At 36.7% G+C, this 15,178-nt stretch overlaps 2 protein-coding genes across 3 annotated transcripts; both read left to right on the forward strand.

Moving 5' to 3' along the window:
* Positions 1 to 670: 670 nt before the first annotated feature.
* Positions 671 to 8,517, forward strand: LOC114252695 (uncharacterized). Of its 2 annotated transcripts, XM_089728945.1 has the most exons (3): positions 671 to 801; positions 3,632 to 3,825; positions 7,986 to 8,517. In XM_089728945.1, exons 2-3 carry the CDS (start codon positions 3,637 to 3,639, stop codon positions 8,187 to 8,189), a joined length of 393 nt encoding a protein of 130 aa, XP_089585071.1. In that variant the 5' UTR covers positions 671 to 801; positions 3,632 to 3,636; the 3' UTR covers positions 8,190 to 8,517. The 2 variants fall into 2 exon arrangements, with proteins under 2 accessions (XP_089585071.1, XP_028043081.2); XM_028187280.2 differs by lacking the exon at positions 671 to 801 and having other exon boundaries at positions 3,404 to 3,825.
* Positions 8,518 to 9,144: 627 nt separating this feature from the next.
* On the forward strand, positions 9,145 to 14,939 carry LOC114252660 (sodium channel protein Nach). The gene is made up of 9 exons (XM_028187232.2): positions 9,145 to 9,269; positions 10,086 to 10,280; positions 10,772 to 11,059; positions 11,145 to 11,226; positions 11,310 to 11,395; positions 12,019 to 12,218; positions 13,854 to 14,019; positions 14,531 to 14,640; positions 14,716 to 14,939. Exons 1-9 carry the CDS (start codon positions 9,166 to 9,168, stop codon positions 14,925 to 14,927), a joined length of 1,443 nt encoding a protein of 480 aa, XP_028043033.2. The 5' UTR covers positions 9,145 to 9,165; the 3' UTR covers positions 14,928 to 14,939.
* Positions 14,940 to 15,178: the final 239 nt, after the last annotated feature.

Genomic DNA, 15,178 nt, shown 5'->3' on the forward strand with positions numbered 1-15,178 from the left:
GCACGGAACCCTTAAAATTACGGATAAAAATTTATTTTTCTCCGAAATCGACGAACGCTGATAAAGCATTGAAACGGCAAAACGGCTTTAAAACATTAGGCTACTTACCTTGCTAATCACAATGCAAATTACGTGCCTATTTGTCTATTCTTACAGTAGTTTTACCTACTGGGGATCAGGTTTTTTACCGAAGTTTTAAATGATAAATTTACTTATTGAATTTGTATAAAATTATAAATATAGAAGTGCAATTCAATCTGAATTGCATAAGTTATGGTTTAACGTTACTTAAAATTATATTAGACATTTTGTATAGTAATTATCGAGTCTCTTTTTTCCGTTGCGACTCTATTATTAGATTATATGGCAAGATCCTCTCCTCAAGGGTTGAAAGTTTATGTGGTAGTGAATTAGGATTAATTACCAATGAAGGTTCTCGATAATTTATACGTTTTCTTTAACGGAGAATTGCGCCAATATTTTTTTTCTAAATTATAACAATAAAAGGGCTAGTAGTAAACTATTATCATATTTTTATTTATAATAGAATATTTATCGTAATAAAAATATAGAAAGAAAAGGTAAGATTATAACCTTATATGATTACTGCAATACCAGATTGTGTTGTGGAGGTGGTTGGTCCGCCACTCTCTTCACCGACATGCAGCTATTTGTGATCAGACATACTCGATGTAACAGTCTCCTTGTTTACTAACAACTTTAGGTTTTTCTAAAGTTTCGTGCTATATCAAGTGAGTGCTCGTGTCAAATCTATTATTGTTAGTGTTGTAGCCATTTGAGGTTTGTATTCGTTGTTAAATTTATACTCAAATATATACTTTTTTATTTGGATTTATACTTATCATCCTTTAATAATAATCCATATATATATATATGATACCTTTTCTTATACATTTTATAAGCCCGGACACGTTCCGCTGTGACCATCGCTAAATGTATAAATATATCGATTTCTTGAAACTACTCACGCGCCACCTATCCTACGTTAATGGTACTATGACATAAACATTTTCTGGATTGCTAATAACAACAGTGCGAGGTTTAACCACAATCGGATGTATTATATAGATGTATTAGATTATGTATTACCTAGCAGACGGCAAACATACATTTAAACCATTTTTATTTACATACATACACTTCTTATTGGAAAATAAGTAAATGTTTTGTAAATATTTTTTTTAATAATAAAAATATATTTAAAAATAAAAATATATTTAAAAAAATATATGAATTATTACGATCGGAATTCAAATAGAATAGCGTTTTTTTTCTATGTTATTCATCGCTTGAAAAACATAATATTCTGTCTGCTCAATAGAATGTCTGTTAATGTTATAACTGGCAGTATATAAAGTAAGCTTCAGATTGTTATCTGCCTCTTTTTTCCATTCCGAATGGACAAACAATCTCAATTTTTATATAACATTAATATTATTATGATCGAGACCATACATATCTAAAACAAACGACGAAGCACAGTCGACTAAGAGATTTATTAGTTCTTGGATTAGGGATGTCAAAAAAAAGGCATCCAAGTTATTTTTGTTATTTATACCAGTAGCTTATTCCATCAGACTGTTCGAGAAAAAAAACTAGAGCCTGTTACGAATAAGTTACAAATAAAACTTAACAACATGACACTTGATGGATGAAGTTCGTGTTTTATAGATATATTACGCGTATTATATGATCAATCTACATTTATTTGAAATATAAAAATTTAGATAAATTTTCAACTGTCAACAACAATTTGTTTTGAGAATCCATCCATATGTTTTTTATTATTATTTGCTTTTGCTTATTATAGTTTCATTCAGCGATACAATGTTTATTTATTTTTTTACTTTGAATTACTAAAATCCTGGGAGAGATTTTCATTAAAACGTATATCTGACAACCCTGAATAAACGTGAACGTTGAAAGGTAATATCGCGATAAAAAATTCTAAGCTTGAAAGTATGTAATTTGTTACATCTCGACCTTGACAGTAATGTTACGACGTTATTCATATGGGTTCTATATTATATATGCTTTACTGAATTGACTTATTTTCCTAATTAAAATAACAACACAATCATAATTATAGACAAAAAAGATACTGAAATCAATGTAGAAATTGACTTTAATTTGACAATATTGAGCAACAGCTATCATGTGAAAGATAATTGTTTGCTATTAAAATATCTCAAGCAAAAGCTATTTTAGTTTCTCGGATATATGAAGGTTATTATTAAGAAAACAGCACTGTACTCTGTCTTGAAACATACACGATGTTATTCTCTAATTAGCCGAAAATAGAATACCTGAAACTAAAATATAGAAGTTAATAGACATTATATGGTTGGCGGCATTCACATTTTGATGTCTATGGGCTCTGATAGCGGTCAGTCCCTAAACTCATTCAGTCGTCTAAGCAAAAAAATACTAAATACTTTTTTTAAATGATTTTTTCAAGAATGGAATTGTAAAGCTAAAAAAATTGATAATCATGTCGTTTAAGAGAATTAATTTTTAAATATAATTTATATGACAGGAGCACATACATAAGTATTAGAGATAACGTATTTATGCGTCAGTCCAAATAGGTTTTTACTATCCTTTTAATAGTAAGAGAACAGAATAGACTACCGCGAACGTATCATACCTATACGTATAATAGGAACGATAGGCAAGATAGCCATAATGTTGAAAAAATGCGATTATGAACTGATATAGATTCTAAATATGGGCTGCAGCATTATTTCTTATGCACAGAAAATTGAAGTGAAAACATTATATTTAAAAATGGGTTACTAATACGTCGAGATCATTCTTTTATCTATGTAACACAAAAATTTAAAAATCTTCGACAACACAAAATAATAATAAAAATTAACGCGAGAATCAACCGTAAAAGAAGTTTCAATTCCGTATGTCATTACTTTTTTGTGCTATATTTTAGCTGAAGACCCCTTCGGTCAATAACAGTGAGACGCTAACAAAATGCTCTCCACATTCTTCAAAGGTTTCATAATAAAGGTTTCATATTTTTTTTAATTTTGTGGTGGGTAGCCATCATACAACGCAAGATAATTGACAGATGCCTGAATCTCGCTTACGACATTTTCAAGATAAAGCGCATATATACCAGTTCCGAACAACATCATTTGGACGGAGCGGGTAACATCGCTCGGTAGACCGACGGTCCGAATGTTGTTTTACTCCTTATTTTTCCAATTTTTTTTATTCCTTAGTTGGTTGGACGAGCTCACAGCCCACCTGGTGTTAAGTGGTTACTGGAGCCCATAGAAATCTACAACGTAAATGTGCCACCCACCTTGAGATATACGTTCTAAGGTCTCAAGTATAGTTACAACGGCTGCCCCACCATTCAAACCGAAACGCATTACTGCTTCACGGCAGAAATATGCAAGGTGGTGGTTGGTACCTACCCGCGCGGACTCACAAGAGGCCTTAGCACCAGTAATAAGTAATATTTAATGAAAGGCAATCTTTTGCTCCATACATTTGGAAAAATCAGCTTTGTTTTTGAGGAAGTTATTTTTGTAATGCAGCGTTATTTAAATGAATTATGAAATAATGTTGACGCATTTATACATATTTACAGATAAAATGAAGTACGTTCTAATAATACTCTCGTGTGCGTTCCTGGTGAACTGTCAGCCTCCTCATCCCGATGTTGTAGCAGTGCGTCAGCAAGAGGAACATTTACCGCCACATCTACGTAGTCCAGTTCTTCATAACCCGAATCTTCAAGAAGTTTTACCTTTAACCAGTCTCCTGCATAACGGCGAAAAACTTGTGAGTTACCTATCCGTTTAATTTTCATGGTTTATGGCCCGCTCCGGCTCCGCTCGGGTCTTTAACAAAAATTTATAATAGTTAGACATATACTGTCGCAACACTTTTTGCAATTAATAATGTGTTCTACACAGTCGTATTATTATTTTATTCTATCATCAATAGTTTTCGCAGGGCACGCGATATAAAGAATATTTTAGATAATTTTTTTACACCTCAGGTTACATTATTGGAAGTTTAGTAAGGATGCCTAATTTTTTTTAAAAATATTATTCTTCTTCGTCGCTTTCTTCATTGCTGAAGGTCGTGTCCCTGAAACTTGACCGTTGCCTGTCTCGTGAGCTGTTTCCATCTCGTCCGGTCCTCAGCTGCTCGAATGGCGGTTGCGACTGGCAACCCAGTTAGAGCGGTTACTTGATCACACCAACGGCTAGGTAATCGGCCGCGGGGTCTCTTTCCTTCTACTTTGCCCGTCACAATCACTTTGTCCAAGTTATCTGACTGTCGGCGGGCAATATGACCGAAGTAGCTGAGGATCCTCTGGTAACAGATTGTTGAGAGCCTGACTCGGATGCGAAGCTGATCCAGGATAGATTTATTTGTCCTCTTGGCCGTCCACGGAATTCGGAGCATTCGTCTCCAGCACCACATTTCAAATGCATTTATTTTCTTGCGCTCGGATGCCTTAATTGTCCAGGACTCTGCCCCGTAGAGAAAGATTGAGAAAACTAAGGTTCGGACGAGTCTCATTTTCGTGACGTTAGAGACTTTGCGATTTTGCCATATTCGTTTGAGCTTGGTCATCGCTGTTTTGGCCATCTGCGTCCTCCTCCTTATCTCTCCCTCACTGCCTCCGCGGTCGGTCAGTAAGGACCCGAGGTATATGAACTCGCTGACGAATTCTAGATCTGATAGCTCTCCAGTTCTTGAGAGTTGACTGGTTCTGTCCACTATCATGACCTTTGTTTTGGACTTATTAACGGAGAGCCCCACCAAACTACTCTCATACTCCACTCTACGGAATAGGTCAGCAAGCTCCTTCTCAGATGACGCGAAAAGCGTGGTATCGTCCGCATATCTCAGATTGCTAATTTTTATGCCACCGACTGAGATGCCCCCCTCCCACTCCTCTAAGGCTTTTCTCATTACATATTCTCCATACACATTGAAAAGAATAGGAGAAAGTATGCACCCCTGTCGCACACCTTTTTCCGGCTTAAAAGGTCCCGAGATGACGTCATTCACTCTAACCATAGACACACCATCCCGGTAAAGGCTAGCGATCAATGATACTAGATGTTGAGGTACGCCCATTTCCCGCAGAATTCTCCACAAACAGTCCCACCGAACACAATCAAAAGCTTTTGTGTAATCTATGAAACACAAGAGTATTGGCTTGTTAAACTCCCGACTTTTCTCAATTATTTGCCTTACATTTACAATTTGTTCTCGTGTTCCTCGACCCTTCACAAAACCCGCCTGTTCACTAGGGATCTGCCACTGAATATAGGACTGTAGTCTTCCGTTAATTACATAAAGCATTACTTTACTAGCGTGCGATATTAATGCTACTGTTCGGTAATTACTACATGTTCGCGTTGATCCTTTCTTGTGTAGTGGAATAAGCAGAGATTCTTTCCAGTCTTTGACCCATTTGCCTGTCCTCCATACCTGGTTACACAGATCAAGCAGCAGCTTAATTCCTCGATCTCCTAAATGTTTTAATTCCTCAGCGAAAATATCGTCTCTACCAGCTGCCTTATTCGTTTTAAGTTTATGCAGGGCACCTCTGATTTCGGATTCTATAATCTCCGGTTCCCGGTAGTTTATTTCTAGCATTCGGGATTCTCCATCCTGTCCTGCAGGAACGGCATACAATTTTTCGCAATACGATCGCCACCTCTCCGTTACCTCATCTATCTCACTCAATAGCTTGCCCTCCTCAGTCTCTATAGCCCATGTTTTTGCCTTAAACTCTCTCGTGATATTTTTGATTTTCAAAAATATGTCTCGGGTTTGAAACTTCTGCGCATGATCTTCAATATCCTGACAGATTGAGTTAAGGTAATCATTATAGTCCCTACGGCAGAGCAGTTGAACTCTTGCCGAGGCTTCGCGGTAATCTGTAATAGTAGATTCGACATTGCCTATGAGTAGTTCCTTTCGCTCTCTGATAGCCTTCCACGTCTCCTCTGTTATCCACTCTTTCCTCGGAGCATCTGCCGATTTCTTCTGGGAGTCATTACGCGACGATAGGATTAGGGCCTTTAATCTGTTCCAGTTTTCGTCAATGTCATTATGGTCCATAATAGTGTTGGCCGATTTGATGTCGAAACGTTCCCTGAAAATTGCCAGTTCACCGCGGTCGAGCCTCCTCTGCGTTGAAAGAGATGTTCGTTTACACCTCTTTAGTTTGAGACTAATGTCTGCTACCAGGAGTTTGTGGTCACTTCCACAGTCAGCGCCAGGATAGGTCTTGGCACTGCTAATGCACGATCTCCATCTCTTATCGATAGCAATATAATCGATTTGATTGCGCGCTCGATCGCCTGGCATTATCCACGTATAAAGTCGCCTCGGGTGGTTTTTGAAACATGTGTTCATTATTGTTAGGGAGTTTTCAGCACAGAAATGCAGCCATCTTTCACCTCTGTTGTTCCTGATGCCAAGCCCGTATGTGCCGACTATATCTTTAAGGTGATGTTCTCTGGACGTATCACCAACCTTAGCATTAAGATCACCCATTACCAAAGTGATGTCTCTTCTAGCCAGATTTCTTAAAGTGTCGTCCAGTTGGTTATAGAACTCATCAATGTCGGCATCGGATGACGTTGAGGTGGGCGTATACACTACAACCACATTAAGACGACACGGTTTTGTGTTGATCCTCACTGTCAGTATGCGATCACTTACTGGGTTATATCCTAGCACCGATTTGTTGATATCGGCCACTACAGACAACGCTACACCATGCTTACTTTCATTTTCTGGGCCTGAGAAGTACACAGTATGGCCTTTTGGGGTAGTGTAAAAGCCCGATCCTCTCATATGTGTTTCCGTAATTCCCAATATTTTCAAGTTGTAGTGTGCTTGCTCTTTGTCTAAGATCTCTCGTTTTCCGGGTTGGAGCATGCCTCGGACATTCCAGGTTCCAATTTTCATCTTCTTGCGAAGTTGTGCTCGATGATCCGCTGTTCTGTCACCAGTAACATTCTGTCCGCACTGTGCCTGGTGAGCCGCAGCAGGGTGGCCAGTAGCATATTTCACACCGTGTGACCTGGACTCGACACGGCGCCGGGTGGTAGCCGGATCGCATACAATCTCATTCTGTACTTGGTCCACTTTCATAGGATTACTTGGGAAAACTAGCGCAGTGGTTTCCCCTTGCCTTCTGCGCCGCAGTGATGTTGGTTGTGGTAGTCAGTACGCCCTGCTGCCAACGACTGACCTCCGGTGTAAAGTATCTATAAATGACCGGAGTCCCCCTTTCCTCCCGTCTGCTTGTCGACCTACGTTTCCAAAGGGATTGGATACCGCAATCTCAACGATAGGTTACTCGACGTAACAGGGTTCACCGCGAGTAGGTGGGAGTGGAGATTGGAGTGGAGAGGCTAAGTAGTTATTCTTGTTATATAACCATATATTACGCATCACACATCCTAGAACCCGAAAAAATATTATAGCCTTCCACAATAGTGTAGCTTCCAAACAGTGAAAGAATTTTTCAAATCGGTTCAGTAGTTTCGGAGCCTATTTAATACAAACAAACAAACAAATCTTTCCTCTTTATAATATCAGTATAGATAATTAAATATCCTGGATGAATCCGAGCGACACGAAGTAACAGACTAAGTACATAGAGAATTTCCCAACTAAATTTGTTTGCATAAACTTTACCTTGACACTTGAAGTCTGTCCGAATTTTATGAGATAAATGAAATCTAGTTCAGCGCCGTTTTAATTTCCTCATGTTGATGTTTTTTGAAACATTCTCACATAATCGATAGATGTGTGAGACAGTGTGTTCTAATTATGCAATTAATGTATATCGATTTTACCTATTGCGACATATTAATTGCCATATCTATTTAGATCGACTCTATTGATAGATAACTCCTAAAATTATTTACTTACTTACAAATTTTGATATTTTATTTCAGGTTTATGAACGAGAAGCGAACAAAGTATCACGGAATGAGATTTACAATATATTGACTCACGCTGGTTTTATTTCGCGCCAAAAATATGCACATTTGTCACAGAGAAAACCTTACCAATACTGGTCGGCGAGAAATAACCATAAAAATATAGATGAACCTTTATCGGCTGAATTTCCAATACAAGATTACCTGCAGTATTTATGAAAGATTTGAGTGATAAAATGAAAATTAATATAGAACCAAAGTAAAATTAAATGTCCAATTATACTCATTTACAAGTTTTCCATGTATTTTATAGTATTTTAAGTATTAAGTCTTAAGTGAAAAAATAATTTGTACAAAATAGGATTAAAATATTATATAAATACATATCTCAATTTTTACTTTAAAAATGTACATAACCTATCGAAATATGTTTCGTAAGAGTCAATGCATACTTTTATTTTTGACCTACATACAATCTATTCAACTATTTTTTAAATTCCAACGAAAGTAGACGAAGCCTACGATCTTCAGATGGTAAATTGCTGAAAAAGTAATAAGCATAATTCATATCCAAAGGAGGGTCATAATTTTAGTAGTAATGTGTAGAGTGATTGCCTTGTGCTGTTTTTTTCTGAGTAGTGGTGTATTTTTGTAAATAATGTAATTTCGTAATGTAATATTTGTATGTATTTTTGTAAATAATGTTATAATCGTTGATCTCTGATTAGTAGTTGGTGAAAAACGATGTCATTAATTTGCTGAATATGTAAATAAAAACATTTTTTTTAAAGCCCTTAAACGAATCAATCGCTGAAAACCACATTCAGAATCGAATTGTTTTAGTTAAATTTTAAGCATTACTCTGTCTGTACTATTTACTTTAATACATAAAATACAATTTACGTATTTCAACGAATCCCTTATTATGCATGTTGTAAACTTTGACCCATTACGCTAAATAAACTTACGAATAAACACAGAAGCATGTTATTAATCTAAACGTTCTCAAAAGCCTTGAACATTCAGCATTCGTTGTTGCACATAATCACGTGATTTCATAATAACTTACAATTTTTGCATTAATTATTCAAAACGTTTACACAATATCAAAACGATTATATTTCACAAACGAATGTCGCATTTCTGCACTTTTTAGCTTCAGAATAACAAGTAATATACGGAATTTAAAAAAAATATGTCTAAAACGACATGCAAAGCCTTAGTTAAGGACTATTGTGCAAATTGCACTTTCGCTGGTGTACATTTCATTGCAGATGACACGAAACACTGGACAGAAAGGTAAGAAATATACCTACTCGTGTACCTACTAGATGTGTGGGTACAATTCAAAGTTTTGATCATATCCCACTTATAGATAATTGATAAATTCATCTATAATGTTGATATGTAATCTTGGTTTTTGGCTTTATATATATCATATTCAAAGTATTTTTGCAAAGTATTTTGTAATTATTTAGTGATCCGCTACAAGTCTGTACCTATCTGTAACTGCCGGACGTATGTGTACGCGTTTCGGGAAAACCGTAACATAACAATTTTAAAAGAAACCTGAACGTAATGTTTTGATGTGTGCGCCATGATGGATGGGTTCCAATAATGCTTAAGTGGGCCGTTTTTTTTTCCTACCTACTCTAGTAATCTCGAGGGGTTATACTAGATTCGCAGAACGAGTAGGTAAGCTCATGGGGCTTTAACCTGAGGATGTTGCTAACACTAGCCCTAGCAAGAGCAGGATCGGAAACGCGACCCACTGAGAAGATCCGGCGAGAAATTCAGTGGGCGATGGGCCGTGAGCCAGCTAAGACAACTAGAAAAATTAAGCAGGCAATGTATTCTAAATTAAAATATGCCTTTCCATAAATGAATAGGTACTAGAACGTAAACTATGATTATTTGACACATGATCCTTTTGTTAAGAACAATTAGATTCGTTGTTGAATACTCTGTCGATTTGGTCACAGATTGCGCAATTTTTAGTAGTTCAGATACTCGCGACTAACAATCTTGACACAATGAGATACCCATCTTCTCAGTGATTTTTCTTGTCTTTATGCTTTATACAATAAGGTCACAGACATGTGTGGATTTCGACAGAATCTTGTGGTTCGTCTTTGTGGCTCTGTCGTGGTACGGCTCTGCGCTATTGATAGTATCAGCATGGGAGTCCTTTGTTCAGAGCCCTATAAGTTTCGGTGTTGAAACTACATATACTGATTGGGATACAAAATTACCAGCTGTAGCTATTTGTGAATCAGCCAACGATGATAAAATATATAATGTATCTGACACGTGAGTATTCTTCTAAAATTCGATCTACTCAAAAATTGCGCGTGTTTCACGATTATAAAAATTGTACATGGAAAATTTTGATGCAGTGCTATCATAATTTTCCATAATCGCACCGCTGCAGGACTGGGTTATGATATTGGTCCTTTTAAAGGTCTAAGCTCACTTGGCGGTTATATCTAGAAAGAAACGCAATGTGAACGGACGCAATCTGAATGGAGAAAGTACAGACCATCTCCGTTGCCTTTCATAAAAGGGCACTCAAGCATAATCGTTCGAAGGTAGCACTTAAGTAAGAATGAAAGAGATGTTTTATAAAATGTTGAGTATTATTTTAAATTATAATAAAAGGAACCACATTAAGTTGAAGGTCCGTGGCACCATCGTGGTAAATCGTCTGATAATGCTCAATCGGCGAGTACGATCTCAGAAATTGATCGAGTGAATTCTCAAATAGTTCATAAGCTTTTTAATTTAATCAAATCTATTAACAGCATATGGACGCCATCCCATTTATTAGACCTAGAAGATACTCTGAAGGAAATTGCATATTTTCGTGGAGTGAGCTACAGTCTTGTTGAAGTCTGTCATTTAACTAAAAATCCCGATCCAAATTGTCCCGTATCTAATTACACCAACTACGCAAGGCTGGTACGAAGCGATTGTCCGAAAATCATAACAAATTGTTCATATAATAGCAAGCCTTTTGATTGCTGCAACTTCTTTCAACCTATTGATACTGACATAGGAACATGTTTTATCATAAATTCTATTCAAACAAAGTAAGTACCTTTATTGTAACTACTATTTGTAAACGTTGCGAAAAGCCTTTAATACAATAACAGTACTCTTATATAAAATTAACAGGAAACCAAAACCATATCCTATGGTCAGTAATATGCAAGAAAAACATGGAAAACTCAGCTTCGTGATAACGATACCCTCTATGGTAATAGGTGAAAAAAATGTACAGCTATTATATTTAAAAATATATTGTTATATATAAAAATATCCTATTCGCCTATGTTGTAGATGTATACTTTAGGCGAAGATGAAGTTCCGACTGTGACCACTTTGCAGTCGTCTACTTTGAAGATTCAACTCGGAGCTAACTATAGGTAATATCAACTACGTCATTTTAGATATGTTAATAGGAATGGTCTTACTAAAGATACCAACAAATCCATGCACATCAGATATGAATTGAAGAATGGTGGTAAAATAAGACGCCATATCGTAAGAGTAAGTTATTCTCATACGCATACATATTGTATGTTAACTATAGGAATTACAATGACACTAACCTTACTGTGGAATTATGTATTGTAACTTTTAACATTTAAAGTTTACATAGGTATAAATATAATTTATAAAAATAATAGGTATAAAATTTGACGTAACCACATTTTAAATAAATATTCAAAGATCAATCAGATAGGATCATCTGGACCGAAATTAGATTTCCCTGCACCATGAAAACTGTGGCGGAGAATATTGTACATAGTTATGAACGTTTAAATAAATACATACATAGATATTATGCACCCCGCCTAAGAAACAAACATGTTCATAGCATTAATGTTTGCCTGATGTCAGAATCAAACCCAGAATTCTTGGTTCAGCAGTCGGGGGTGTTAACTGATGTGCGATCGAGACAGTCAATAGAAAAACAACCTTATATTTTAAAGATAAATCATTATGCAAATAAATCAGCCAATCTTCAAACATTCTTTTTTATTAGCCGACAATTAACAATACGAAACATTGAAAACGATCCTCTGATTGTGGACACAACACCGGAACAGAGAGCCTGTCGCTTCCACCACGAAAACAAGGACGGATTGTACCCTAAATATTCTTATAGCGCCTGCACAGTTTTGTGCCGTAAGAAGGGCCAGCTAGATACATGTGGATGCAACGACCATTTTATGTTGGGCACTAGTAAGTATTAAATGAAAGCAAATACGAGAAGATTTTTTTTGTTTGAGGGATTACAGGTGGCCCGGAGGTCTTTCCGGTTTCACCAGGACATGTGGGCGAGCAAAAACTATATTTTTTAAAAGTTTTAAGACCTTTTTTTTTGGTCAGGAGGAAATCGCCGGACTTCCGCCGAGTTTTAAAACCTGCATGGAAATTTGTCGAATTGTACTGTACTGTGTATGTTGTATAGTTATTGTGCATTGTACTAGTTCATTATAACTAGTCAGGTCATAAGTATTGTCACACAGTAAAAACTTTTCTTTTAGAATGCTGGCCACAAAAAAGTTTATTGAATTCGAATTTCGTATTGTTCATGAAAATAAAAATGTATACTTTTAGATATTTCACTCATTTTTAAATATGGAGTGGACGCTTAAAGAAGACCGTGTTGCAGTTATTGCGTTGCATCGTTGCGGTTACGCGCCAATTCAAATTTTTAACTTACTGAAAATTTTGAATATAACCAAAAGATTCGTTTATCGTACCATCAAACGATACAATGAAGACTCTAGTGTAGATGACAGGTCAAGAAGTGGTCGCCCTCGGTCTGTTAGGACTCCAGCAGTGATAAAAGCTGTGAAGGTGCGAATTCAAAGAAATCCCAAACGTAAGCAGAAACTGTTGGCCCTTCAGATGGGGTTAAGCAGAACCACGGTGAAAAGGGTGTTAAATGAAGACTTAGGGCTTCGGGCATATCGAAGAAAAACAGGACATCGTTTGAATGCTCGTCTAATGGACCTGAGACTGAAGAGATGCCGCGCTTTGTTGAAGCGGTATGCGGGAAAAAAATATCTGGAAATTCTTTTTTCGGATGAAAAAATTTATACCGTAGAAGAGAGCTACAACAAACAAAATAATAAGGTGTACGCACACAGTAGTGAAGAAGCGAGCAACCCTATTCCGCGTGTCCAAAGAGGTCATTTTCCATCCTCGCTCATGGTATGGTTGGGAGTTTCTTATTGGGGCTTAACAGAGGTACATTTTTGTGAGAAAGGTGTAAAAACGAATGCAGTTGGGTATCAAAATACAGTCCTGACGAACCTTGTGGAACCTGTTTCTCATACCATGTTCAATAACAGGCACTGGGTATTCCAACAAGATTCGGCGCCAGCTCATAGAGCGAAGAGCACACAAGACTGGCTGGCGGCGCGTGAAATCGACTTCATCCGGCACGAAGACTGGCCCTCCTCCAGTCCAGATTTGAATCCGTTAGATTACAAGATATGGCAACACTTGGAGGAAAAGGCGTGCTCAAAGCCTCATCCCAATTTGGAGTCACTCAAGACATCCTTGATTAAGGCAGCCGCCGATATTGACATGGACCTCGTTAACTAACATTAATTAATTTCAATTAATGTTAGTGGAGTAACTACTTTATTTCCTAACGGCATCGAGTATGATTTCGTTACACCTGTAACTTTTGTTATTTTAAAGTTACACACAATAATAATTGTTTCTGGCGCAAAAAGTCACATTTATATTCGTTTTGGTTAAACTTTTAACTATTTCTAAAGTTTCGTTTTCATAGGCGGTTACTATATGGCCTGTTTTTATGTTACATCTATTTTTAAGTCACCTTGTATTCTTTTATTACAGAAGAGTCAGAACGTTGCAATTTGTCAGGCATCGCGTGTCTCCACTCGTTCGCAAGTCAGTTAACGACCCTGAAGCCGCACTGGGCGAATCGACCAGGACTCGCGTGCAGCTGCGTAGCTTCATGTGACGAGACAGAAATTACTGTTATTAAGGATGTCGTTGTTTCGTAAGTCAAACCGCTTCGTCACAGTTAATCGAATTAAACCAATCAATTGAAATATTTAGTGGTTGTTGAAGTGAAACTTCTTTAGAATCGTTGTGATTTCAAACTAGATGAAACGAAAAAATAAGTCCATAGAGATGTATTGGATTCAGCCGGCGAGAGAATGAGATAGAATACATTAGACGTTCTCGGTCTCCTCTTTGTGCGACACTTCGTAGCTTCTCCACTATCGTCTACTAAACATTGTCCATATGTATGCTCCTGTGTAGTGGGATAGTCAGTATATCTATATTTATATCTTATTTATAAGTTTCACTTCTACCGTGTGTGACTTGCACACACACACACACACACACACACACACACACACACACACACACACACACACACACACACACACACTTTTTTGTTGTCACCTAACTACCATTATTTGAAAACATAAATATCGATTGGTCAAGTCCACGGTATGACATCACAATAATGAAGTAACAAGTTTACACATTTCTTCTTTTAGCAATAAAGGTAAGGCGAATAGAAAGAGGGCTTTCGTCGAATTAGTACTAGCATATTTACCAACGGAACGTTTCAAACGAAATGTTGTTCGGAGCCGTCTAGATTTAGTTGGTAAGTCAACAAATATCTGTTAATATACAATTGCTGTTCATTTTTATTTAACTAAGCCTTGATATCTGTTTTCAGTTTCTATCGGTGGGACTACAGGTCTATTCTTGGGTGCAAGTATACTCAGTTTCGTGGAACTTATTTTTTATTTTAGTGTTCGTTTTGCGAATAACATTCTGATGAAAATAGACCAAAGAAAGAACAATACCATCACAAGTAAATACGACACTATAAATAATCATCAAGAAATATCTACAAATGCATCGATTTACTCACAACACTTATTTTAAGTCTAAAACATATAGCGTAGTTTATTTTTCACAGTAAAGTACTTTAATGCGCTTACGAATAATAAAAGCCTTTCCCCAAATAAAGTGAAAGAAATATGTTTCATTTCGCCTTTTCAAATTATATACAATTTCCTTAAAGCGTATGTAACAAGCGTGCTCTGTAATCTAGTAGTAATCTTGTGATGTTTATGACATAACCATTTGAGCCAGCAAAGATGAATCACTCTTACGAAATGTCCACACTTGACGGA

Source organism: Bombyx mandarina, chromosome 08, assembly GCF_030267445.1.
Source record: "Bombyx mandarina strain Sakado chromosome 08, ASM3026744v2".
In the NCBI taxonomy this organism is placed as follows: Eukaryota; Metazoa; Arthropoda; class Insecta; order Lepidoptera; family Bombycidae; genus Bombyx; species Bombyx mandarina.

What these genes read in the sequence shown, in the direction of transcription:
- LOC114252695 (XM_028187280.2), top strand. Translation starts at nt 3,589, where the DNA reads ATGAATTATGAAATAATGTTGACGCATTTATACATATTTACAGATAAA. An exon ending in TGCATAACGGCGAAAAACTT is followed by an intron (nt 3,826 to 7,985) that starts GTGAGTTACCTA and finishes ATTTTATTTCAG; the next exon opens with GTTTATGAACGAGAAGCGAA.
- LOC114252660 (XM_028187232.2), top strand. Translation starts at nt 9,166, where the DNA reads ATGTCTAAAACGACATGCAAAGCCTTAGTTAAGGACTATTGTGCAAAT. An exon ending in CAACTCGGAGCTAACTATAG is followed by an intron (nt 11,396 to 12,018) that starts GTAATATCAACT and finishes CTTTTTTATTAG; the next exon opens with CCGACAATTAACAATACGAA. An exon ending in CCATTTTATGTTGGGCACTA is followed by an intron (nt 12,219 to 13,853) that starts GTAAGTATTAAA and finishes CTTTTATTACAG; the next exon opens with AAGAGTCAGAACGTTGCAAT.